The following is a 26,510-nucleotide window of genomic DNA, read 5'->3' on the forward strand; positions in this document are numbered from 1 at the left end:
TCTCTTTTCCAGGATAAACAGGTCTAGTTTCTTCATGTGTTGGGCACATAAAATGGACAGGAGTCTCTGGACTATCTTTATCTCATAAAATACAGTGTCCTACTCTCAGTGCAATACTCCATAACATTCCTTGTTTTTAAACACAATGTATTAATACAGTCTAAGATATCCCTGGCTTTTGGGACAGTTTTCTTTAAAATAAGCCAATCAACAACAATGTATTTTAAGATTTTTAAGAGAAAAAACTAAATTCTGCTCAGAGAAAACTTTCTTTTATGCTATCTACATGGAAAAGGGGGTCAAGGAAAGCAGGTAACTCTTGTAGCCAGAAAGCAGGCTAATTCAGAAGGTTAAACAACTAACTGTAAGTAAACCTATAGTAGGACACAGCTCTTCTAACCCCAGTCTAATCAAATTACCAAGAACATTCCACAAACACGTTCTGTGTATTTCTTGTACTGAGAGGCAAAGTAATATAATACTGAGAACTCTAGAATAAGCTGGTGAGTAAATTTTATGTTACTTGCCAAATCTGGTCAATTAGAAGATACTACCTGGAATAAGAATCTGACCCATAGGAAAGACACTTATAGATTAGTTACGTCTGCCATACGCTAGGGAACAGAAAATTGTGGTAGGGCCTCATCAAAGCAATTTGGAAATCTAATGAACGATACCAGAATTAAGATTTTTTTCAATGTGGAAACAAAATAAAGGAGAAGGTGGCAGCTTGGACCTATAGGAGAAGATCAGACTATCTTTTCCAAAAATACTGGGCATTTCCTGTGATGCAAGGGCTTGTATTTGGACTTCAAAAACTAAGGCAGTGATGTTTAAAACTAAAGTTGATCACTTCCCTCTTCCTCCTTCTCATCAAAGGGTGTGAGTCAGCCCACAGCTGTCCAGAATCATGTGTATGCCTGTATCAGAGATTAAATAATGTGACAAGTATACAGAATGAGAACACAACACTGAGGTGTTATTCAAACATGTAATTTTCTCATTAAAGGAAATAAAGAAAAACCTAAAATGTGTTCTTTAGGTTCAGCTGGGAAAAAGCCTTACTAAAGAAAACATTTAAATGTAAGACTGACACATTCACACCCACCAAATAAGTATATTTATCTTAAAAATGTAACTACTTTTTCATGATTTCAAAACTAATAGCTCTCACCTGTGCTTTCTCTTCAAAAGAAAAGAATAAAAATAAATGAGAATGGCTCATGTAACTACCTATATTACTGCCTTAAATAAAAGAGGTGGTTGTAGAATATATTTCTTAATGCATTGTAGGATACTAAAACTGATATTTTAATGCCAAAAATCTTTAGCCAAGTGCAGTCACGTACAAAGATTTCCTGAAAAACAGCAGATGATAAGGCCTGAAAGTTAAGAACCACCTTTGAAAAATCTCTACTCCAATTATCTAATCAGTTCTTTCACCTTGGGTCTGATTTTGCTAAAGGAACCACTATTTAACATTACAAATGTTGACATTTTTCTCTTAGGTGAACAAAATTCTTTTTCTTAGGAAATATTTACTGAATACAGACTATGTACAAGGAGATCATAGCAAGTTACAAAAATGACTAGCAGAGGCCTCTGCCCACAAGGTTCTTCAGTGTAAACGATAATGAAGATAAAAGAGATATACCAAGAACTCTAATACAAGACTAACCATGGTGGATGCTCCTCAAGGTGAGAAAGCAGGCATAGTTCTATTGGGTAGGTATGTTTAGATGACCTAAAGGACCCCTGCAAAGCTTTTTTGGTCTGGCCTTTTTAAGGACTGGTAAGATTGGGATGTGCAAAGATGGTGAGGAAAGACATCCTAGGAAAACAAAACAGTGCGAAGGCTTGGAACTGAATAAAACAAGGGACATAAATAAGGAACAGTGAGTGGTCAATAGGTGCAGAGTGTAAGAATCAAAATGGGAAGTGAAAAATAAAATTGGAAATGGGGGCCAATAGCCATATCATGGAGGCACTTAATATTAAGCTAAAATATTCAAACTATTTGATGGCATTCAAGATTTTAGACCAATACTTCATTACTTAGAAAAATGTATAAATACAACAGATTTATGGGTAGGTTGAAGAGAAAATTCAAGGGAGAGAGGCTACGTAAGAGGCTGCTGACAAGAGACCAGACTGAGAAATAATGAGGCCATGTGTTAGAACGGTGGCAACAGGAATGGAAAGAAGGGGAAAGATAGGAAAGATATGGCTATTGGGCAATTTCTTCAGCCACTACACCTACCATGCACCTTATCCCTCCATTCAAACCAAATCTTACCATTCTCCATTTGTTTCATGCCTAATTGTGTACTAATATTTCATCTGCTTAATGAACTCCTATTCTATTCAGATGTAACAGCCTCTAAAAACTTTCTCCAGGTTCTACTATCCGCGTCATTAGAGGTGCTACAGACTCTAGGTATTTGCATATAACTCAATTACAGCAAGTAATTAAACTATATTATTATTTTTGATACGCCTATCAAAACTCAAGACTGTAAGCTTCCTGAGGGCAGAGTCTGTGTATTAGTATTTTGATCCAACCGGTCTTTCATAATACCTGGTAAAGAACTTGGTAAGAATAGAATTTGATAAGCGTCGAGTAAATGAAAACGCACAATGGGAGGAGCTTTAAGACTAAGTCACTAGAAGCTGAGAAACCATGGACTGTGTCTCTAATTATGAAGCAGCACTGCAAACATAATATATGGTTGTGAAATAAATACATTTAGGGCAAAGTTTCTAGTGAGACAGCACTTGAACATCCTTTTTTAGCAAGAGAAACTATCTTTTGAAATGTATAGGATACTTCTATTTATGCTCCCCTTGGAGCAACATTTTTTGTTCTGAAATAATCATATGATTTCCCCTAATAGTTATGTAGAAGTGGAGTAGCTAGACACATACTGTTTGGGGAAGAGGGCAAAGCCAGATGCTTCTTGGTTTGGCAAGGAACTAGCATACTGGTACCCAAACTATGCACCAAGGGCCCCGAGGGTGCTGCAGCAAATTCATGGAGAATGAGCAGATATTTTGTATTTCTGAAGGAAATGCATTGATATTCGAGATCTGTTGCACACCACACAAACTACCAGCTTAAGATAGTTAACATTTTCATCATTAGATAGTTCCAATATTCATTTCCTTTGTGAAGATGGATTTTCAGCTGTGGTTAAAAAAACATACTGTATGAAAAAGCAATATGGAACAGGAAATGGAGGTGACCGTATCCAATACGATTCCAATGGTTAGGGAAGTTGGACAGTGCCCAAGAGGCACACACATCCTGTAAGTAACTGCATGCCTAATTAAAGTTGAAATAAAAATATTCCTTTCTTTCAATTTAGGTATATTACTTTTCCAAATGGCTACTAAGCTGCCAGGATATAAATACTTATTAAGTTGTTTGGACCTAATTACTTAATAAATGGAATTATTAGGCATTTATTTCAACCTATGGCTGCTATGAAAAAAATCACTCTGACAATTAAAGGCACCATAAATTCAGAAAGTTTGGGAAATTCCGGCCTGGAGACACATGGAATCTTGCCATTGGCCTCCCAAATCTATTAGGCACTCCAAGCTTAAACGGGTGGGGAAGTTCCTTCTCTGAAGAAGGAAACAAAGATCCTTTGGAAGATTCAATGTTACAGAACCTCTCATATAAATTACTCATAAGATTAACATCACTAGCCACATCACTCAGTCGTAGATTATACTAAGTTAGCTCTTCCTCAGTTAGCCACCCTGGTTCTAGGAGTCTGCCTGTAGAAGAGACCAGAGATATAAAAACTGAAACAACAAGGTCACTAAATGGCTCAAACACTGGGAAATCAGGCCTACTGTATTATGGAGTGGGCACAGGTAAGTGAAATGCTACATAAAAAGGTTCGCTTTTCATTTTCTAGCACTGCTAGAAATTACTGCCAGCCCAGCTAGGGCAACTTATGTCTCAATTACTGTGGTGATTCCCTTAGTGTCCCTGGAACTGTTCTGGGTACCAGAAAGCCTGGTTTAGGTGCCCGGGTTTTGATGTAAGACTACATACTAGCAACAGTAGCAAGAAGATCAAGAGTAACAGAAAATGGGGACTTTGCACAAACTAATCTAGCATTCCATTATCTTTTCTTCAATGCAAGAGTCAAGACCTACTCTTCTAGACCTAATGTGTAATCCTAGAGTTCTTAAATTTCCCATGGGAATGGGGTTTGACAGGGAAAGAAGAAAGACATTCTTGTATTACCAGGGGCCGTGGTTGTTTGAGTAACAAATGTGATCTCACTGGTATCCCAAGCTCGTTCAGTGGTGGACATCAGTTCCACATTTATAAAGTTAAGAAAAAGTTGTTAAAGTAGACAGCTATGTGAGAAAAGCAAAAACCCTAAGCTTGCTTTCTTCATCTGTGAGATTGAAATAATAGCACCAATCTCATAGTTATAAATGAAGTCATGTACATAAGATACTTTGCTCATGGCTTGGCAAAGAATGAATGCTCAATAAATAGTAGTATGAATTGTCACTGTCACAGTGGCAGTTAATCCATAAAAGGAAAAACAAGAGATCTGCCAAACTGATAATAAAAATACAGTCAGAAAATACACAATAAATGAATAAGGATAGGGTTAACTTGCAGGGAATCTGTATGCTTAATACTAGGGATGCCCGGGAGTTTGGTCTCCTAGGTCAAGTTTGGAATGAAATGTACTAGCTTTATAAAGTGCTGTTTTAAGTCTGAAACTCTCTTGGAGGCACTCAGCACTAGTCTGGACTGTTTATTAAAAATGTACAGATTGATGGTTTGCATCTGACTTAACTAATTATGCAGCCTACTCTCAGCTCTATGATCAGTAGAGTAGCAAAGATTTTCAGTAAACGTGTGCCTTGGCTCCCCAGAAAACAAGGTTATCTTAGACATATCTTGGTGGTTCACAATTGAAGACAAAGCATGTCCTCTGTGACTAAAGATGGCCTTAGGAGCCATTTTTCTCCTTCTGCACCATACCTTTAGCCACTATTAAAGCCTTATGAGAATTTCATAGGTTCTTCCAATTACCTAATGTTGCCTAGTGGCTACAATATACTTTGATGATTAATAAATATTTGGGAGATATCATGAGATTTTAAAATTTCAGAAATTCAGAGCACCTGGGTAGCTAAGTCGGTTAAACATCCAACTCTTGGTTTCAGTTCAGGTCATGATCTCATGGTTTAAGAGTTTGAATCCCGTGTTGGGCTCTGCGCTGACAGCATGGGGCCTGCTTGGGATTCTCTCTCCCTCTCTCTTTGCCTTTCCCCTGTGAGCACACACACACATGCACGTACTCTCTCTCAAAATAAATAAACTTTAAACAATTTTTTCAGAAATTCTTCAGAACGTAAATTAAGGTCTATTTCTAGTCCTTATTTATAAGGATCTAACACTTGTAACAAAATCATAAGGAAGCACCCTTTACAATAAGTTATATGCTTACTTTTATTAACTTCAAGTTTGATCAAGTGTACGCGGACAGCCTATCATTATTAGAATTTTAACAATAGAGGTGTGTGGGGGGCTCGGTCAGTTAAACTTCTGACATTGGCTCAGGTCATGATCTCATGGTTCATGGGTTCAAGCCCCACGTCACACTTTGTGCTGATAGCTCAGAGCCTGGAGCCTGGTTCGGATTCTGTGTCTCCCTCTCTCTCTCTCTTTGCCACCCCTCTCCTGCTCATGCTTTGTCGGTCTCTCTCAAAATTGGATAAACATTAAAAAAAATTTTTTTTGAGAATTTTAACAGTAGACCACAATGAAGCTCTTAAGGCTAGAATAAGAAATGAAAATTAAACACAAGGGGCGCCTGGGTGGCTCAGTCAGTTAAGCGTCTGACTCTAGGTTTCGACTCAGGTCATGATCTCAGTTTGGTGAGTTCGAGCCCTGTGTCAGGCTCTGTGCCGACAGCGTAGAGCCTGCTTGAGAGTTTCTCTCTCTGTCCCTCCCCTGGCTCACGCTATCTCTGTCTCTCTCAAAAATAAATAAACTTAAAAAAAAAAAAGAAAATTACACACATGACATATATATATATGTATGTATGTATATAAAGAGTATCAGGAACAGCTACAACAAAACATACTGAATAATTACTTTCTATTCATTTTGAGGTTATCTGATAGTTCAGGTAGCTATTCAATATTTTACATAATCCTTGTGATAGTAATATATCATTTATGCAGAAAACACTCAAATAAACTTAGTCTCATGAACTCAGAAACAAGAGATGACCCTTTAAGGTCTTACATTATAATTTATCTTATGCTTTACCTACAGGAAGCCCCAGCTCCCTTAGACTCATCAAGGATCAAATTATTCAACCTTCATCCATAAGCCTGACTATGAGACTTGAAAGCCTCACTGCACATTACAGCTAAAAGGTAGAAGGGGCAGAGGTGAGCTGAACTAGATCAACACACGGACAGCAACAAGAAGTGAAAGCTGATTAATCTGAAGGCAGAGGCAAAGAGAGAAGACCCTTTGAGGGTTATTTAGAGTAGGTTCTAACCACCTCCCATATTAACAACTCCCAAAGCTGTGAGCATCAGTGATTATGTTTATAATGAATCTGAGTTACTAAGAAAGGGCCATATGATGTTCAGGATATTGTTTAGGAAGGAAGTAGATTATAGGGTCTGTTTTAGAACTAGTTCCATAAAAAATGCTTTTTAGAAAGTTTTTTTTTAACACTTATTAAAAAGGTAAGCATCAGAGATCTGCAAAGTCTATTTATTCTAATGGAAAGTTTATTCCTAGACCATGTCTGTAAATGTTGGCACACCAATGACTGAGTCTATAATAGATCCACACACTAACCAGGAAGCTGTTTTTCTTTTCTGAATGAATTTCTAATATCCTGTTTAGTTGTGAATTTCTCATAAAAGAGAGAATATACTAAACCATCCACTTATTTGAGCTTTTCTGTTTGTCACATAAAAATTGCCTTTTGAGACAAACTTTTTGAAGCCAATATCCATTTACCACTTTCAGCAACCGTGTACTGAGACCAATGAAACTGCAGCAAATGATAGGAGTGTGATATGGTGAAAAGGTCCTTAATTTGTACTCAGAATATGCAGATTCCTGTTTCAGGTCCAGCACTAAACTGGCTACATGATTCTGAATTTTCTTGCTTAATTTATCTGGGCTTTTCTCCTAATTAGTGAAGCTAAGGTGTTGTATATGATTTCTTAGGCTCTTTCAGTTGTAACTCTGAAGAATTTTATAACTGGAAAGGTTTTTGTTGAGTAGGAATAGTGTATCTTATCCAAATCCTTTTGAGATATTAATACGCTATTTACAGCCAAGCAAACACCATCCCCCCCAAACCATAAGTATGTAGGTAAGTAAATAAATAAATAATAAGAGAAAATCAACAAGGCATGCTCCCCAGCTAACCCCGTGCTCAGGTTTATATAAAAAAATAATCAAGTGTCATACTCATAATTCCTTGTTTTCTTGTTTGTAAGCCATTTTGTACTATTATTTACTCAGTTGGGCATGCATACAATGCCTTCAAGGTTTTTTCTGGCTGAAAAAGGTATTAAATGGTATTTCTTATCACAGACTGATGGAAATAAGTTTCCCTAGGAAAACAAATTCCCACATTCCAAAGTGACATTTCACTTACTAAAAAACAAAATTATGCAAACTAAAAAGATGCCAGACCATCTTCCTATTTCTTGATAAGGTGAAAAAAATAAAGTGTTTCCCAATTGTACTTCACCTCTGTAACCTATCTGTAGAATTTAAAGGTTAATTTTTTTCATAGCAGGTAGGTTTATAATTCAAAATTTGTTGTATGGTGGTGTTCATGTACCCAATAAAGATATCACAAATGTATAGCTTAGTTAGAATGGTATGTAGAATATACATGTTTTCATCGAAATTAGGGAGCTGAAACCCATATAAGAAATCAGATATTTAAAAAATAATTTGAAGTGACAGGACTGAGCTAATCAAAGTGGGAAGTCTCAGGGTTTGAGAGAAGAAATAATTGTTGCTAGTATCTTTAATATCCCGAAGCTGCTTCTTAAGGACAATGTGGTGGTTATAATCTGTACCTAAGACTTGAAAAAATATGTATCTTTGTGCTTCCGGAGGTATGCAACAAAATGCCAGATGGTAACAGGCAGGTTTCCGGGAGTAAGTGTGGAGCAAATGCCAGAAATGGATTTCTATAAAAGAGAAAACAACAGAGGTAATGTATGTCTATAAAGTCAATATTCTTTAAAAACAAAATAAACATGGTTCTCCCCAGAATGAGTCTTACTAACTCAATATGGTTTTCTTAAAAGCCAAATTTTACATCATATATTCAGATGTCTCTTGTCCAATGATTTTATGTATTTTCCTTAATGTTTTATTTATTTTTTAAGAGAGAGAAATAGAGCGGGAGTAGGGAAGGGGCAGAGAGAGGGAGACACAGAATCTAAAGCGGGCTCCAGACTCCAGGCTGTCAGCACAGAGCCCAATGCAGGGCTCAAACCCACGAACCATGAGATCATGACCTGAGCTGAAGTCGGACACTTAACCGACTGAGCCACCCAAGCACCCCAATGATTTTATGCTTAATAAGGAATAATGAGATACAGAGAAATGGTAAAACAGATTCTCTCACAAAGAAATGTAGAAGGCCAAGTTTTCTTTGAAGGAATTTTATAATTTATAGCTCCTTATTAAAAAATTCTTCATGAAATGGTAGATGGCAGCACTCAAGTCAAAATTAAGCACACAATCAGGTGAAATCATCAAAACAGAAGAATTCCAAAGATAGGTATTTCTCCTATCACTAACGTCTTGATTGTATCAGCAAGAAGATCATTGGTTTTAGTGTTTACACTTCTTACAACCATAAAAATTTCCTTTTAGTTTATGGATTCTATCTACATTGATTACAGTTCTGTCCCATATGGAAGAATATGGAAATAACTATAACTGATAATCACCATTTAATGGGAAAAAGAGATGTAGACAGAACTCACCAAATATGAAATATGGTATTAAATACCTGTGTTATAGTGAATGCTTTACAACTTGTCAACAGACAGTGTAATACCACCCATGTGATAGTCAGCTGTAATCTAGACTGTAGGAGTGGATTAAGTGTCCTAATAGAATACATTCTACAGTTAATCAAAAAGTCACATTTCAGATGGCAAAGATTGCATTCAGCTACCTTTTTCTTCTGCCAACAACAGCAGAGCATGATGGATTTAAGAAACAGACTCTCAATGACAAATTAGTGCCTTTGTTAATTAGCACACAGATTTCAGAAATGAATTTTTACTGGTGAAATTAATACTGTTTATATGTGAATTTTCTCTAGAAATGAAAGCAGAATGCAAACTTTTGCTTTCTCTATCTGAAGGGGAGGTGCTACATACCAGGAGCACTTTGTTTTCTTCCTTTCCTGTAAGGTGGCTCCTCAGGGACCCTTTAGAAAAGTCGGTGCTTCACTGAGCATACTGGAAACCACGGACCCATTTCAAACCCTTCATTTTACTGACAAGAAAACTGAAGTCCAGAGGTTAAGTAACTTACCCAAGGATACAGCTGCTTCATTATAGAACCAGGGCTATACCTTGGTTTCTAGAACCATACAATGCTCTCCTTTAGACTCAAGTTACTTCTATGAAAAACATCATAATATGTGAGTTATGGCTTATGTCTAAAGATTTACTTTCCTTTATTCTAAACCAGTGGTTCTCAGCCCAGGGCAATTTTGCACCCCCAGGGAACATTTAGCAATGTTTGGATACATTTTTGGTTGTCACAACTTGGAGAGGAAGGAACCACTGGCATCTAGTATGGAGATGCCAGTGATGCTGCTAAACATCACTAAACCGCTGCTAAATGTCACTGAGTTGTACACTTTAAAAAGGTCACTTCTGTGTTACGTGAATTTTGCCTCAAATGAAAAAAATGTCAATAGTGAAGCCTAACTTATGTACCAAAGGTTATTTTCTTGTTAAACAGGTAAAAGGCATCAAAGACAAAAAGCATCAAGCATTACAATGAGATGTTCTGTTTTGTTCTGTTTTTTAAATTTTTTTTTTTCAACGTTTTTTATTTATTTTTGGGACAGAGAGAGACAGAGCATGAACGGGGGAGGGGCAGAGAGAGAGGGAGACACAGAATCAGAAACAGGCTCCAGGCTCCGAGCCATCAGCCCAGAGCCTGACGCGGGGCTCGAACTCACAGACCGCGAGATCGTGACCTGGCTGAAGTCGGACGCCTAACCGACTGCGCCACCCAGGCGCCCCTGTTCTGTTTTTTAAGTAGCTTGACCCTTCAATAGTTAACTCATTTTCCTAGTGGGAAAGACTTGCCAGGAAAAAATAATGGCTGTTGTCAACCCCAAGCAGATCTGTATTACTGTTATAAAATTATGAAGGTAAGGGTTTACGATAAATTGGTGACATCATCTAAACTGCAGAGGCATGAATATGCTACCGTAATAAAGAGACTCTGAAATTTAATATAGGCCAGAAAATGAAATAATTAATTGTCTTTAAATGTGTGCCTTTACTTGAACTATAAACCAGGGAGCTGTGAAATAAAATTAGACACTACATTAAGAGACAGTCACTTTACAAGGCTTGTCAGTTTGAATGTTCATTCTCTGTTTGACAATATAGAGCTGTATGCTCAGAGTTAAAGTTTAGGATTGGCCTCAACTGAACAGTAGTTCAGCACTGAATCCAAGAGCTTAGAGACAGATATACTGTGGTAGCTGTAAACCATCTTTCTGTCCACTAAGTCTTGATAAGTGGGGGAACATCTCTGGGTTTCTTGGGGTAAAAGGAGCCAAGCACATCCAGGGACCCAATGAAATTATGCTGCTACATTTTAATAAAAAAAAAAACAGAGGCTGTAACTGGCACATTTGCCACTTTTTTTTTTATAGCACAATGATATGTTCATGTATACTAGAACATCAAGGACATTAAGCTACCATTAGGTATAGAATATGATGACAGAAACTGACTTTTTCAGATTAAGATTTTACAGACCCTGGGTAGGGTAAGAGCTATTTTCACAGACTAAATAATGAAAGAGGAGAAACAAAAAGTGCTAAGCTATCTTCATATTCTTATTTTAATTATTCTCCACAAATAAGACCTGTCTGTTTGCCATCATTCAGCTCTTCCAGACATTGTTCTCTATACAACAAAGCAAAATTAACCCTTTTGAAAATTTATGGCTAAATATTATTCCTATTTTGTAAAACAGGTTTGCTATAATTGAGACAGCATAATGAATTTCTACCATAAGCACTGTTCCTAACGTAAAGACAGTAAATTTAACAATCAATAACTATATATTAGACTAATAAATACCATGAACTGCCGCTAGAGCACTTAGAACATACAGTAAGAGAACTACGTTCTAACAAAAAAAGTTCAGATGCAAAACAGGTATGACTTAAAAAACCACATTTGGGGCACCTGGGTGGCTCAGCTGGTTGAACGTCCAACTTCGGCCTAGGTCATGAACTCGCCCTTCCCAAGAGTTCGAACCCTTCGTTGGGCTCTGTGCTGACAGCTCAGAATCTGGAGCCTGTTTCAGATTGTGTGTCTCTCTCTCCCTCTCTCTCTCTCTCTCTGCCCCTCTCCCACTCATGCTCTGTCTCTCTCTCTCTCAAAAATAAACATTTAAAAAAATCAAATTCTACTCAAACATTGTACAAAACAATAACCTCCAAAATTTTTAGCAAGAAAAATCCCAAGAAATTGCTTTGTGGAGTACTGAGACTTGTCATTTTGTCATGAATATACCAGTTGCTCAGGGGGTGGGAGGTAGAAAAGGTAGAATAAAGTTTTAATTTCCATCTGAAAATAATAAATACTCGATCATTATGTACATAGTATTTTGTGAGCCTATTATACACATTTGTAAAATATTCACATTCTCTTCTTTGTGCAAATAGTAATTCTCCACTAAAATCTTATGATTTTATTCATACATGCTGTTCCTTTTTGTAACAGCATCTCCCCTTGTTGTCTCATACTATTCTGGTGTTCCATAATGTATTATATTCTTCCTGTTAAGAAAAACCACAACGACAAAAAGGGTGGCTTTTACCAGGTAAGTGGTGTCTTAAGCCTCTAACTTTAGGCACCTCACACTGGGCTGTGTGCCCCGCTGCTCAGAAGACTTTGATATTTGAGGCACTCCACCATCTGATACACATGTTTTAACTGTTATCATAAATGGTGAGCCAAATTCTCTTTGCCCATCTGTCCAGTCCCCCATGCTTCAAGAAATATATGAACGTCACCGTAGATCTTTGAAAACATTTTCTTCCAAACTTTTCAAATCAACAGATAGCTCCTAAGTTTTTAATTGACTTTATACACTACTAATGATTAGGGCATTCAGAACATGGTTTATTGAAAGAAAAGAAAAACTGCATAGGACATAGGGACACCTAAGTTTGCGCTATGGCTCTTCATTTTATAGAATGTGGACTTCAGATGCGACTTTCTCTCATGACCCTCAGTTTTATAATATATAAACTAAAGATAATATCCCTAATTTACATCACAGAGTTCTCTTACAACTCAAGTAAGATAACATATGAGAAATATCTAAGAGTTATGAAGTGTTCCACAGATACTTGTTAATATCAAAATAATTATATATTCTTAAAAGTCCTAAATACAGGGGTGCCTGGATTGCTCAGTCGGTTAAGCACCTGACTCTTGATTTCGGCTCAAGTCATGATCTCACAGTTCATGGGATTGAGCCCCATGTCGGGCTCTGCGCTGACAGTGCAGAGCCTTCTTGACATTCTCTCTCTCCTTCTCTCTCTGCCCCACCCCTGCTTGCACTCTCACTCTCTCTCTCAAAATAAATAAACATTAAAAAAAGTCCTAAGTACAAAGCCCTAGCTCAGAACTCATATATATATATATATATATATTTATATATAAATATATTTACTATATATATACTATAAATATTATACTATATACTATATATAGGATAATGTAATATAATATACATACCATACATTAAATATAGTATATAATAGATAATTTACTGTGCTATACTATATGAAATTACTATCAATATATATTTAAATATAGCATATTTAAATACCATGTACTATTATATAGAATATAAATATATAGTATATTATTACATATAGTATATATATCCCATATACATATTTACTACATATATATATATAGTAAATCCCATTTTACTATATATGTGTGTGTGTATGTGTATATATATATATGTGTGTGTATATATATATATATGTGTGTATATATATATATATATATATCCCATAAATACATATATATAACATATATGGGATATATGTAGAGTAAATGGGATTTCAAGGATATAAAATGGACAGTGATGGTGGTCTCATAAGAAATTAAATACAAAAGTGTGTTCTTATCCTCCCATCACCATTTGTAAGACATGGCTTACAATTTTTTTCATGTCACATAAAAGAATGATTCATTAACATATTTATAAATAATTTCTTCATCCAGTATCAAAGGATACTAAAAGAAATTCACCTCAATATTAATTTTAATTTTTCACCTACACTGTTTGGTTTCCCAGCTGTGTTCTTTGTTTCCAAGCCTCCTCATTAATGAGGCTAGTGCCATGTCTTTGTGATATTTTCCTCTGCTGCCCCTTTGTATGACACATTGAGCTATGTTTGTCAGAATCTTTGCCAAATCCAGTAAAAAATTCATTGTATGATGCCAGAAAAGAAAAAAAAAATTACCACACAGTACCATCTTTTTTCTCCCACTAACAGTGACAGCAATTAGCAAGTGAAATCAGGCAAGCTAAGTAAAGCTTAGAGAGTAAAGGATGGAGAGGCTTCAAGACTCAGGATGTTAAGAATGCTTTTAAAGTGGACAACACAAACAGTCAAAATGCTGCTATTATAAGTTTCCAGGTGTTTGTAAAGTAGCATTTTTGGGAGCACTTCTCTTACTTCATCTCCAGGTTGGAAATATGCCCATCTTTGCAAATAACAGTACCATGCCCTATCCTTTATCAAGAACTCTTATTAGTTGCCTGACCATTTAAATAAACACCTGCTGAAGCACCTTTAAAGTAAGCTCCTAAAGATCTCCTTGCTAATGACCCGAGGATCATTCTGAAAAGGAAGAGATGAGACAAGGAATGTGTTGCTCTCAGTGCAGCTTTCTTCTTCATGTGGTCATGATGAAATCCAACAATCCAAACATTATCAAAATCCACCTGAAGCCTAAGATTAGGTAAGGACCAAGCCACAATGAGTTACTCCAGAAACTTGTGCTGACAGCTGACTTAGGGTTAGAACATGGCATGGATTAGTCCCAGAATTTTCAACAGTTCTTTTTAAATGTATTCATTTTCTTATATTTCTAAACTAAATTTATTCAATTTTTTTACACTTCTAAACTATCAGGAGATTGACATATTTTGTGGAGGTTGGGAAAAAACCAAAATCCCTGGGGCTAATCAATCCCTAAAGAAATCACTGGAGAAAAGAGGCAAAATCTGACTCAACAAGGTTCAGGAAGAAACTTTCCATCACTGATCCATAGTCCCTGGGGCTACCTTCTAGGGCCCATACTAAGGTGGGGCAGGCAAAGTGCTTAGAGCACAAAATATTAAGGAGGTACTCTCTATCACTTGCATAACCCTAGTCCCATTCCTGCTGCCTACAAAAACATCTGATCAAAAAACTTCATTTTAACTGTTAAGAGACAAAACCAATGAAAATACACTTATTCAATAAAGACAAGAATGAGCAGATACCACTGCTCTCTTCTATTATACTTCAGAGTTCCCAACACACTTTTATATGTATCATTACATTATGCCAACCACAACTTCCTGAAGCTGGAAGTACAGAATATACGAACCCCACTTGAGGTGGACAAGCAGATATAGGGAAACTCTAGGAATAGATCAAAGTACTAGAAGTAGAATTTTTTTCAGGCTTCTGACTCTATGCCCAGTACTCTTCTCACTATACTACACAACCCCAAGTCTCCCTCTGAGGTCTTTTATGCATCTGCTTTTATGGTCTATGTTGATTAGGATTATTTATGAAGTCACTGGTGGTTGGTTACTATTAACAATAAAATGACTTTGAATTTGTCTGTTGTCTCCTGCCCATAAATAGTCTCATGAGAAAGGAAAAATCAGAGGAATTCACCTAATGGTTCTTAATGCCAGGCTTTAACATTTTAGGGGAAATCAAAACCATTTATAAATCAACCTAACAATGAATTTTTTAATACTGTCATTGGTTGCATAGCAGAATCATTTTTTTGTTTATTTAATTATCAACAAGGTTTAGGAACCAATGGAAGCAAATGAGTAACTTTCCCAAGAGTTACAAAGAAGCTCGGATTAAGGCAGGTCTATAGATATCAAGCTTGAGCCATCTCTCCCTGTACTGAGAGATGTTCAGAAAAGAGGAAAAACAAAAAAAAAACCTTGCCAATGAGCAGCATGTGGTCTGTTGGTGTTTCTCTGCATAGCCCTGCTTCAGACAAAAACTTTCTAACACTAACCAGAAATACAATTTAGATGTTCACAAAAAAAAACACATTGAGCTGCAAATTTGATTTCCTGTATATATAGATTAATATGGAGAAAGTCTAAATTATTTAAAAGCAAGAGAAACTTACTCCTCCCCATGTTTTCTTGTGGTCTCTGGCAGGTCCCTGGATGATGATTCCCTGTATAAAACACAGCGCATACACATAGTCAGATTCACAGAGACTGAGTCACTATATCAAATAAGTTCCATTAAAGCTAATGTGGTCAACATGAGCATTTCATTTTAGTGCATTCCAATCTTGCCCCCTTACACAAATGTTTTCTTCATCACAAATAGATATCTAACTTTAGAGAAACACAGCATTCTGGAGGCATGGACTCTATCTGTTATCAACTTACTATGTCCTTATTTGCCCACCATTAGTTTCTGCCCTTGCCATATAAAAGTCATCCAATTGGTCACATGCTTATTTCTTAGGAAGGCAGTGATATAAACAAAAAATATTGGATAAAAAAGCCAAAAAACCCAATTATAATAGCCAACCTAGGATGTTATTAGTTTGCCTATCCCTGGCTTCTCTTCAGTGTCATTCTGTGACAAATCCAATACCCTTTAGGGTATAACACTATCTTGAATAGTGTCAAACAGCAATACCCTAATTAAATAACCCCTGAAGCAAAGCAGCCCACAGAGTTATTACCAATAAAGACTATGAATCAATATCCATGAATTACTGACAACAGAGATTTTGAAGGAAAAAACACACAATCCAAATGCAGGTATACATGGAGGAACAGCAATTCTGTTTTTAAAAGTTGAAAATGTACACACAGAAGCCAATTCATACCTTAATGCTTCACTTTCTTACAGGGCTCAATAATAGAATTACCACACATTTATTGTTCACCTGCCACATTCCCAACATGGAGCTAAGCACCAGAGAGGCAAAATTATAAGACGTAATCTATCTGTCCCATTAAGGAATGTATAGCCTACTTGAAGTTAAGCATATAGGAGAATGGTATCATCAAGATGGCCATACAGGTCATTCCCAACTATAGTCTCCCTCACAAGAAGACCAACAGTCAACTATCCATAGAAGAAACATCATTGTCAAAATCCCACATTAGAAGGGTAAGAGGACTGCACACACTCTGACACCACTGCCCTTCCCCTACAGTGGCACAGTGACACAATGAGAGCCCCCCACCAGGGCCTACAGTTTCTATACTGGGAAAAGAGAGCCCGGGGCAGACATTTAGCTCCCCCAGCACATGGGACACTTCCCAGGAAGCCCATTCATGTCTTGCCTCACAGGGGTCCCTGGAAGAATGTGCAGGGCTTGACTACTGGGGACAGAGATGGAGAAGGGGGTGGGGCTTACAGCAAATTGTGTTCAGGTCTTGGCTGATGGCTTTCCTGCTTGCAGCAGCACTCCTAAAAAGAGATCCCAATCAGCAGCTCTGGCTATCCACAGAGCTGAGCCAGGGGCCCCCTCTGGCTTACAGAACTTGGTTGGGAGTTTTGCCTGATTTGCATCCCCAGTCAGTGGGCCATACTTACAGGGGGGCCTGTTCTACCACCTTGCCCAAGAAGGGAGGCAAATTCCCAGTCCTGCCCTAGCACTGAGTGTAACCTCCAGCTCCACCCATCCAGGAAGCCCAGCCAGGGAACTAGAGCGACCACAGAGCTCATCCTATAGCTCTGCTCCCCCAGGGAGTCAAACCAGCAGCCATGCCCAACTGTTCACCAAAGCCTCTGACCCCACATAACCAAGGAGCCTGAAGAGTGGCCTGGGAAACATGGGGGCACAGCCTATTGTACTGTGAGACACAGCCTAGCCTACAATCCCATCCAGTTGAGAAGCTTGGCCTACAACCCCGATAAGCAGAGGAGCCTAGACTACTCACCTTGTCTAATTGTTGAACATAACCTGTGGCGTTACCCAGACAGGAAACCAAGCTGTTAACCCTACCCAATCAAGGAGCATAGACTGTGGTCCCAAGGGACAAGGAAGCCTAGCCAATGACCTTGCCTACCACCTGAGCATAGCCAATGGCTTACATGATAATGAAGACAAACATGCAGCCTCACTCAACTTTAGGGCACGAACTTGCAAGTCCCATACAAACACAAGAGTTTAGCCAGTGGCACCATATGGTTCTAGAGCCCAGTCTGAGACCCCATACAACCAGGGATGATTGCAGAGCCCAGCCTACAGTCCTGCCCAATCAAGGAGTTCAACCAATGGCACCATACTGCCAGGGAACACAGCCTGGGACTTCACAGAACCCAGCTAGTGGCCCCACCTGACTGCAGAGCACAATTAATAGCCCCATGCAGATGCATGATATTATACATGGAAAACCTGACAGACTCCACCAAAAGTCTGCTAGAACTGATACATGAATTCAGCAAAGTCGCAGGATACAAAATTAATGTACAGAAATCAGTTGCATTCTTATACACTAATAATGAAGCAACAGAAAGACAAAGAAACTGATCCCGTTCACAACTGCACCAGGAATCATAAAATACCTAAGAATAAATCTAACCAAAGATGTAAAATATCTGTGTGCTGAAAACTATAGATAGCTTATGAAGGAAATTGAAGAAGATACAAAGAAATGGAAAAACATTCCATGCTCATGGATTGGAAGAATAAATATTGTTAAAACGTCAATACTACCCAAAGCTATCTACGCATTCAATGCAATCCCAATCAAAATTGCACCAGCATTCTTCTCAAAGCTAAAATAAGCAACTGTAAAATTTGTATGGAACCACAAAAGACCCCGGATAGCCAAAGTAATATTGAAGAAGAAAACGAAAGCAGGAGGCATCACAATCCCAGACTTTAGCCTCTACTACAAAGCTGTCTGTAATCATCAAGACAGCATGGTATTGGCACAAAAACAGACACATAGACCAATGGAATAGAATAGAGACTCCAGAATTAGACCCACAAACGTATGGCCAACTAATCTTTGACAAAGCAGGAAAGAACATCCAATGGAAAAAAGACAGTCTCTTTAACAAATGGTGCTGGGAGAACTGGACAGCAACATGCAGAAGAATTAAACTGGACCACTTTCGTACACCATTCACAAAAATAAACTCAAAATGGATGAAGTACCTGGATGTGAGACAGTAAACCATCAAAACCCTAGAGGAGAAAGCAGGAAAAAAACCTCTCTGACCTCAGCCGCAGCAACTTCTTACTTGACACATCCCCAAAGGCAAGGGAATTCAAAGCAAAAATGAACTATTGGGACCTCATGAAGATAAAAAGCTTCTGCACTGCAAAGGAAACAATCAACAAAACTAAAAGGCAATCAACGGAATGGGAAAAGATATTTGCAAAGGACATATCAGACAAAGGGCTAGTATCCAAAATCTATAAAGAGCTCACCAAACTCCACACCCGAAAAACAAATAATCCAGTGAAGAAATGGGCAGAAAACATGAATAGACACTTCTCTAAAGAAAACATCCAGATGGCCAACAGGCACATGAAAAGATGCTCCACACCGCTTCTCATCAGGGAAATACAAATCAAAACCACACTCAGATACCACCTCACGCCAGTCAGAGTGGCCAAAATGAACAAATCAGGAGACTATAGATGCTGGCGAGGATGTGGAGAAATGGGAACCCTCTTGCACTGTCAGTGGGAAGGCAAACTGGTGCAGCCACTCTGGAAAACAGTGTGGAAGTTCCTCAAAAAATTAAAAATAAATCTACCCTGTGACCCAGCAATAGCACTGCTAGGAATTTACCCAAGGGATACAGGAGTGCTGATGCATAGGGGCACTTGCACCCCAATGTTTATAGCAGCACTTTCAACAATAGCCAAATTATGGAAAGAGCCTAAATGTCCATCAAGTGACAAATGGATAAAGAAATTGTGGTTTATATACACAATGGAATACTACTTGGCAATGAGAAAGAATGAAATCTGGCCTTTTGTAGCAACGTGGATAGAACTGGAGAGTGTTATGCTAAGTGAAAAAAGTCACACAGAGAAAGACAGATACCGTATGTTTTCACTCTTATGTGGATCCTGAGGAACTTAACAGAAACCCATGGGGGAGGGGAAGGAAAAAAAAAAGTTAGAGAGGGAGAGAGCCAAACCATAAGAGACTCTTAAAAACTGAGAATAAACTGAGGGTTGATGGGAGGTGGGAGGGAGAGGAGGGTAGGTGATGGGCATTGAGGAGGGCAACTGTTGGGATGAGCACTGGGTGCTATATGGAAACCAATTTAACAATAAATTTAATATTAAATAAATAAACAAATAAATAAATAAGTAAAAGCCCATCCAAACAAGAAGATAGTTGCCCAGTCATCCTGCTTGAACATGGAGCCCCAACCTCAGAGCACGGGCAATGGCCGCACCAAACAAGAGACCCCAACAGCAAACCCTGCCTTCCCACAGAGGCTACCACAAGACCTGTCCAGTACCCCCAAGCTGTAGTGACAGGTCTTTCCCTGCTAAAGTGAACCTGTAAAGTCTGAAAAAGGAGACTGCTTAAACAAATGCTGAGATACCAATGCAAAGAACCAAGAATCATGAAGAAACAGGTAAACATGACACCACAAAAAGAAACTAATAAAGCTTCAATAACTGACCCTAATAAAATGGTGATCTATGGATTGTCTGAAAAAGAATTCAGAATGATCTTCTTAAAGAATGTCAGTAAACTACAAGAAAACAGATAGCTAAATTAAATTAGGAAAACAGTGGCATGAACAAAATGAGAAATGTAAGAGAAACCATCAAATCTTAGAGCAAAAAAAATATGACTGCAGAATTCAATACAACAAAACGGCATTAGTAAGTGCTTACCCATCAATAATTACTTTAAATGGATTAAATTTCCCAATAAAAAAAATCCACACAGAATGACTGAATGGATTAAAAACAGGATCCAAATGACACACTGTCTACAAAAGACTCACTTGAACTTTAAGGACACATATAAAATGAAGTAAAGGGATAGAAACAGACATTCCAAGTAAATGATAACCAAAAGAAAGTAGGGATAGCTATACTTTTATCAGACAAGATAAGCTTTAAGCTGTAAATAGTCACAAGAATGAAGGTCATTATATAATGAAAAAAGAGTCAATTCATTAAAAAGATATAACAATTATAAATATTTATTCACCCAACATGGGAGCATGTAAATACATTTAAAAAATGCTACCACAACTAGAAGGAGAAATAAACAGCAATACAATAATAGTTGAAGACTTTAATACCCACTCTCAGTGATGGATAGACCATACAGACAGAGAATCAATCAGGAAAGAACAGATTTATACACTATAGACCAAATGGACCAGACAGACATAAACAGAACATTCCATCCAACAGCAGAACACACATTCTTCTCAAGTACACATGGAATGCTTTCTATGATAGATCATATGGTAGGCCACAAGTCTCAACAAATTCAAGATGACAGAAACTATATCAACTATCTTATATAACCACAGTGGTATGAAACTACAAATCAATACAGTTAGAAACTTCTCAAATACATGGGAATTAAACAACACACTCTTGTCCAATCAATGGACAAAAAAAGAAAGCAAAGGGGAAATTAAAACAAAACCTTAAGACATAAAAATATAGAAACACAACATAAGAAAACCAATGGGATGTAGCAAAAGCAGTTCTAGGAGGGAAGTTTATAGCGATGAAGTTTCAAGAAAAAAAAAATCTCAAAAAGGCAACCTAACTTTACACCTCAAGGAATAGTAAAACAAGAATAAACGAAGCCCACAGTTAGAAGAAATAAATACTAAATATTAGAGCAGAAATAAATAAAATATAAGATAGGAAAACAATAGAAAAAATTAACAGAATAAAAGTTGGTGCATTAAAAAGATGAACAAAATGGACAAATCTTTAGCTAGACCAATAAAAAATAAAATCAGAAATAGGACACATACAAGTAACACCACAAATATGAAGGGTAAGACTACTATGAACAATTATACACCAACAAATTAGACAACCCAGAAAAAACTGATACGTTCCTAGAAACATATAACCCACCAAGGCTAAATCATAAGGAAATAGAAAATCTGAACATACTAATAATGAGTAGATAGAATCAGTAATCAAAAACTTCCAACAAAGAAGTCCTGGACTAGGTGGTTTCCCTGGTGAATTCTACCAAACATTTAAAGAAAAATTAATGCTAATCCTGCTCAAACTCTTCAAAAATAAAACAGAAGGATAAAAATCATATAATCATCTCAACAGATGCAGAAAAAGCATTTGATAAAAATTCAACATCCATTCATGGTAATTTAAAAAAGAAAACTCTCATTGAATTGGGTATGAAAGAAACATGCCTCAACATAATAAAGGCCATATAAGATAAGCCCAAAGCTAACATTATACTCAATGATCAAAGACTGAATGCTATTCTTCTAAGATCAGGAACAAGACAAGAATGCACATTCACCACTCCTACCCAACATAGTACTAAAGACCCAGACAGAGCAATCAGGCAAGAAAAAGAAATAAAAGGCATTTAACTTAGAAAGGAGTAAGTAAAATTATCTCTGTTTGCAGAGGATATGATCCTGTATACAGAAAATCCTAATGATTCTTCAAAAAAAAAAAAACCCTGTTAGAATAAAATAATTCAGTAAAATTACAGGACACAAAATCAACATACAAAAATAAGTTGTTTCCATAGCCTAACAATGAACTGTCTGAAATATAAAGAATAACTCCACTTATAATAGCATCAAAAAAAAAATACTCCCAGCAATTGCACTACTAGGAAGTTATTCAAAGGATACAAAAATGCTGATTCAAAGGGGCACATGCACCCCAATGTTTATAGCAGCCTTATCAACAATAGCCAAATTATGGAAAGAGCCCAAGTGTCCATTGATATTGAATGGATAAAGTAGATGTGGTGTATATATATGCAATGGAATACTACTCAGTGATGAAAAAGAACAAAATCTTGCCATTTGCAACAACATGGATGGAACTAGAGGGTATTATGCTAAGTGAAATAAGTCAGCCAGAAAAAGACAGATACCATATGATTTCACTCATATGAGGAATTTGAGAAACTCACCAGATGAACATAAGGGAAGGGAAGGGAAGGAAAGATAAGATAAAAACAGAGAAGGAGGCAAACCATAAAAGACTCTAAAACACAGAGAACAAATAAGGTTGCTGGAAAACGGGGGGGGGGGGGGCGATATATGGGTGATGGGCATTAAGGAGGGCACTTTTTGGGGTGAGCACTGGGTGTCATATGTAAGACACGAATCACTGGGTTCTACTCCTGAAGCCAAGACTACACTGTATGTTAACTAACTTCGAATTTAAATTTAAAAAAAATGCTAATTAGCAATGTGATCAAAGTATAGTCTCTCAGTATATTTGGCTACATAATCCTTTTTATAAGTAGCCAATATTTCTCAGGAGTCCTTTTCTTTGGAGCTGAGTTTGGGAAACTGGACAAGGTAACTATGAAAGCCTCTTGCAGCTCTGAAATTTCATTATTTCCTAACAAGGTATTAATTGTATAGAGCAAACTAACATAAAGTGAATCAAGAAAAAAGTCAGGGGGGCTGTTCTCAGAGAATTTTGGAACCAAAAGGAACTTTAGAAAACATCTAATGGTTTCTCTCATTACTCTCCCACCTTTAAAGCTGCAGACCGGTCTCAAAAAAATCTTATGCAGAACACCAACTTATAAAATGGGTTAGGGTCAAACTCTTCAGGTTGACTTGAGGTAGACAGCTGTAGTCTCACCCACTGGGATTTCCCCCTGAGACAAACTAGATATACCTCATCAGAAAGCCAGCACCACAGGAAGCAGGGTCTGAAATATAGTGACCCCTGACCCTTCAGATGAAGCTATTCGGGGAAGGATCTAGCAAAGAGCTGGAACTCTCATACATATTCACAGGAAGGTCCTTTACCCTTCCCAAGTATCATCTTAATTTTAATTGTAATTCCTCCAAGTCAGATAAATAAGTACTGTGTAAAGAATCCCTGTATAAATGAGAAATCATGAAAGAGTTAAGCAGACAAGTCATATGGCAAAATTTGGAATTTGAGAAGGTATCTCTGATGGCAACAGGGAAAGGAGATTTGACTGATGAGAGTACAGTGCTATCAGAGATGCTAGGTAAATCTGATAAGACTTTTTATATTTTATTTCTTCTTTCTTCCTTAATATTTAATAAAGCCTTTTTGAAAAGAATCAAGCCTACTTGCATTTGTGTCAGAGGACCTACAAAGGAAAGGGTTGCCAGGCATGGGCCAGGACTTTCAAAGAGGACTTGCCTCTCCAGAGGTCAACATAATGGAGGGAACAGGTATTGGAAGCAGCTCTCTTCCAGGGGAAGATGAAACTAAGGAAGCAAAAATCAGTATTACCTGTCAGCTGCCTCACCAAGTATTCTAGTGGTAAACTTCCAAAGATCAGAACTTGTTTTAAAGAAAACTTCCTCACAGAGATATGAGGTTCAAGGCCTATAGTCCACATTACTCCCAAACCCTGAACTCCCCCAGTTGCAGGTTACCAACATGCTTCTTCTGATGGCCAGGATTTAGCCTGCTCTTACTGCTCTGATCCCCTGTTGCACTGTTCTCTTTTGTCAGGTGTGTGTGTTGTGTGCATGTGTGTGTGTGTGTGTGTTCTAGTTTTAATACCTCTCTGACTTTCTGAGTAGGAGCATTTGTCAATCTTGATTCTCAGGTCTCCATCCAAGCTAAATATTACTTCTATAGGAATGGTAACACACTTAAAAAACACACACACAGGGGCACCTGGGTGGCTCAGTCAGTTAAGCATCTGACTTCAGCTCAGGTCATGATCTCACCGTGAGTTCAAGCCCCACATCTGGCTCTGTGTTGACAGCTCAGAGCCTGGAGCCTGCTTCATATTGTGTCTCCCTCTCTCTCTCTGCCCCTCTCCTGCTCATGCCCTGTCTCTTTCTCTCTCAAAAATAAATAAACATTAAAAAAATTAAACACACACACACACACACGAACAACAGAGCGACTGTTGGCCAGACTTTAGGAAATAAAAATCACTGTTCCATGGATTTAACCAGCCTGGCATTAAACACTCTTTATAGCCAGGTTCCACCTTTCTTAACAGTTATACCACACTCCAGCCAAAATGGCCTCCACTCATCCCTTAAATATGCTTTAAACTCTATGCCTCTGCTCTTTTCCTCTGCATTATCTACACCTGCTAAAATTCCATTCATCCTTCAAATTCAGTGAAGCCCTTCCTCATTACTTGAACAGGAAGTAATCTCTTTTTCCTCTGAACTCTCATACAATATGAAATTTAGGTGCTATCTCATACAGATGTGCATACCTTACAGTATCTCTTAGACTGTCCAATTCTCAGAGGGTAAGCAATTTGTCTTCTACATCTTGTTTAGTATGTGCAGGGCACTAGATCATTCCCAATGAGGGTTCTAATGGCCTATACAAACCAGACTTAGGAGAAGTTGTCATACCAGGTATATTTAGGACACACTATGTTTGTGTAAATTTCCCTTAGTACAGATCACTGCTTCAAATTAGTCATTTACATACCACCTTAAGCAATCTCATGATTTTTGCTAAATGTATTTATCGTCTGTGCTTATTTAACTTCGTGTGTTTTTACTTCAGTATCCACTTTAGCCCTGTCCTGTAAAATAGTACATGAAAGCATGGGTTTGATATGTTTTCGTTTTTTTTTTTTCTGATGCATATAAAATGTGTAACTATTAAAACTCTCAAACTTTTTCAGGGTTTCCTCCAGTTATTTTGAACATCACAAGCAGTACACTTTGTAGAACAATGTTTATTCCTGTCGTCAATTACAAAATATTTACGGAGTGTCTTTTACTTGCCAGGCACTGCTCTATTCTTTAGGACAGCTATTCTCAACTAGGGGCAATCTTCTCACCAAAGGACATTTGGCAATATCTAGAGATATTTTTGTTTGTCACAACCGGGGAGGAGTGCTACTAGCATCTAGTGGGCTGAGGCCAAGGATACTGCTAAATATCCTACAATGCACAGAACAGCCCTCCCAGAACAAAGACTTATTCAGTCCAAAATGTTAAAAACATCAAGGATGAGAAACTTTGCTTTAGAGAAACCACAGCAAACAAAAGAGACAAATTCTCTGCTTTTTTGGAACCTACAATCTAGTAAGAGAATGTTATATATACTCTTCCAGTATAATCAGATTCCACAGTCTACAGTTTAGAGGATTTCTTCTCTGTGTGGATTTCTTATATATATGGAAGGCATGCTGGAACAAAGCTGATTTCTAGTACCACCGCCTTTCAAATAGTGGTAGGTTATACGCATCCTGACACAAGTTCCACCAACAGGTCAGAGTATAGGCTTTGCCACCACACACACCGAGGGTTTGAGGTGTGCCCTGTCAATTGCTAACTATCTGACCTTGGGCAACTTATTTAACCTCTTTAAGCCTCAGTTTCTTCATCTAGAATGGGGTTATTAATGGTAACTCTAATTCCATAGGCTTGGTAGGAGCATTAAATGATAACACAACAGTTCTTAATAATAAATGCACATTAAGCAGGACTTATGACAATGATAACAATTTTCTTTTCCCAAAATGTCTTGGTTCAATCTAGTTCTGGTGGTTCATTTTCTAGTTTATTGATCTGGTTCAATACATTAAGCATTACTATTGCTACTTAAGACAGAGGATAAAATAATATATATTTTATGAGCTAAATTTTTAAGAATAAAATCTTATTTTAAGGTTCTAGCTTCGGCTGCATCTACTATTTAAATTTGGAACGTGTACCATCAGTTCTTTAAGAGCTTCCCTTCTCACTTTTTATGCCCCTTACATGTACTTGCCCCTCTTCCCAGCCTTCCAGTGACCATCA

The 26,510-nt window shown here is 37.6% G+C and overlaps 1 protein-coding gene across 3 annotated transcripts in view; it reads right to left on the reverse strand.

The window, feature by feature from the left end:
- The window catches only part of PRRG1 (proline rich and Gla domain 1), a 315,720-nt gene that overhangs the window by 66,765 nt on the left and 222,445 nt on the right, over positions 1–26,510 (reverse strand). For all 3 annotated transcript variants that reach the window (XM_053891723.1, XM_019438453.2, XM_019438454.2), the window contains exon 2: positions 15,712–15,762. In XM_053891723.1, coding sequence (XP_053747698.1) covers positions 15,712–15,762 — 51 coding nt within the window. The remainder of the gene's footprint in view (positions 1–15,711; positions 15,763–26,510) is intronic.

Source organism: Panthera pardus, unplaced genomic scaffold, assembly GCF_024362965.1.
Source record: "Panthera pardus isolate Hobbes unplaced genomic scaffold, ASM2436296v1 HiC_scaffold_27, whole genome shotgun sequence".
NCBI lineage: Eukaryota > Metazoa > Chordata > Mammalia > Carnivora > Felidae > Panthera > Panthera pardus.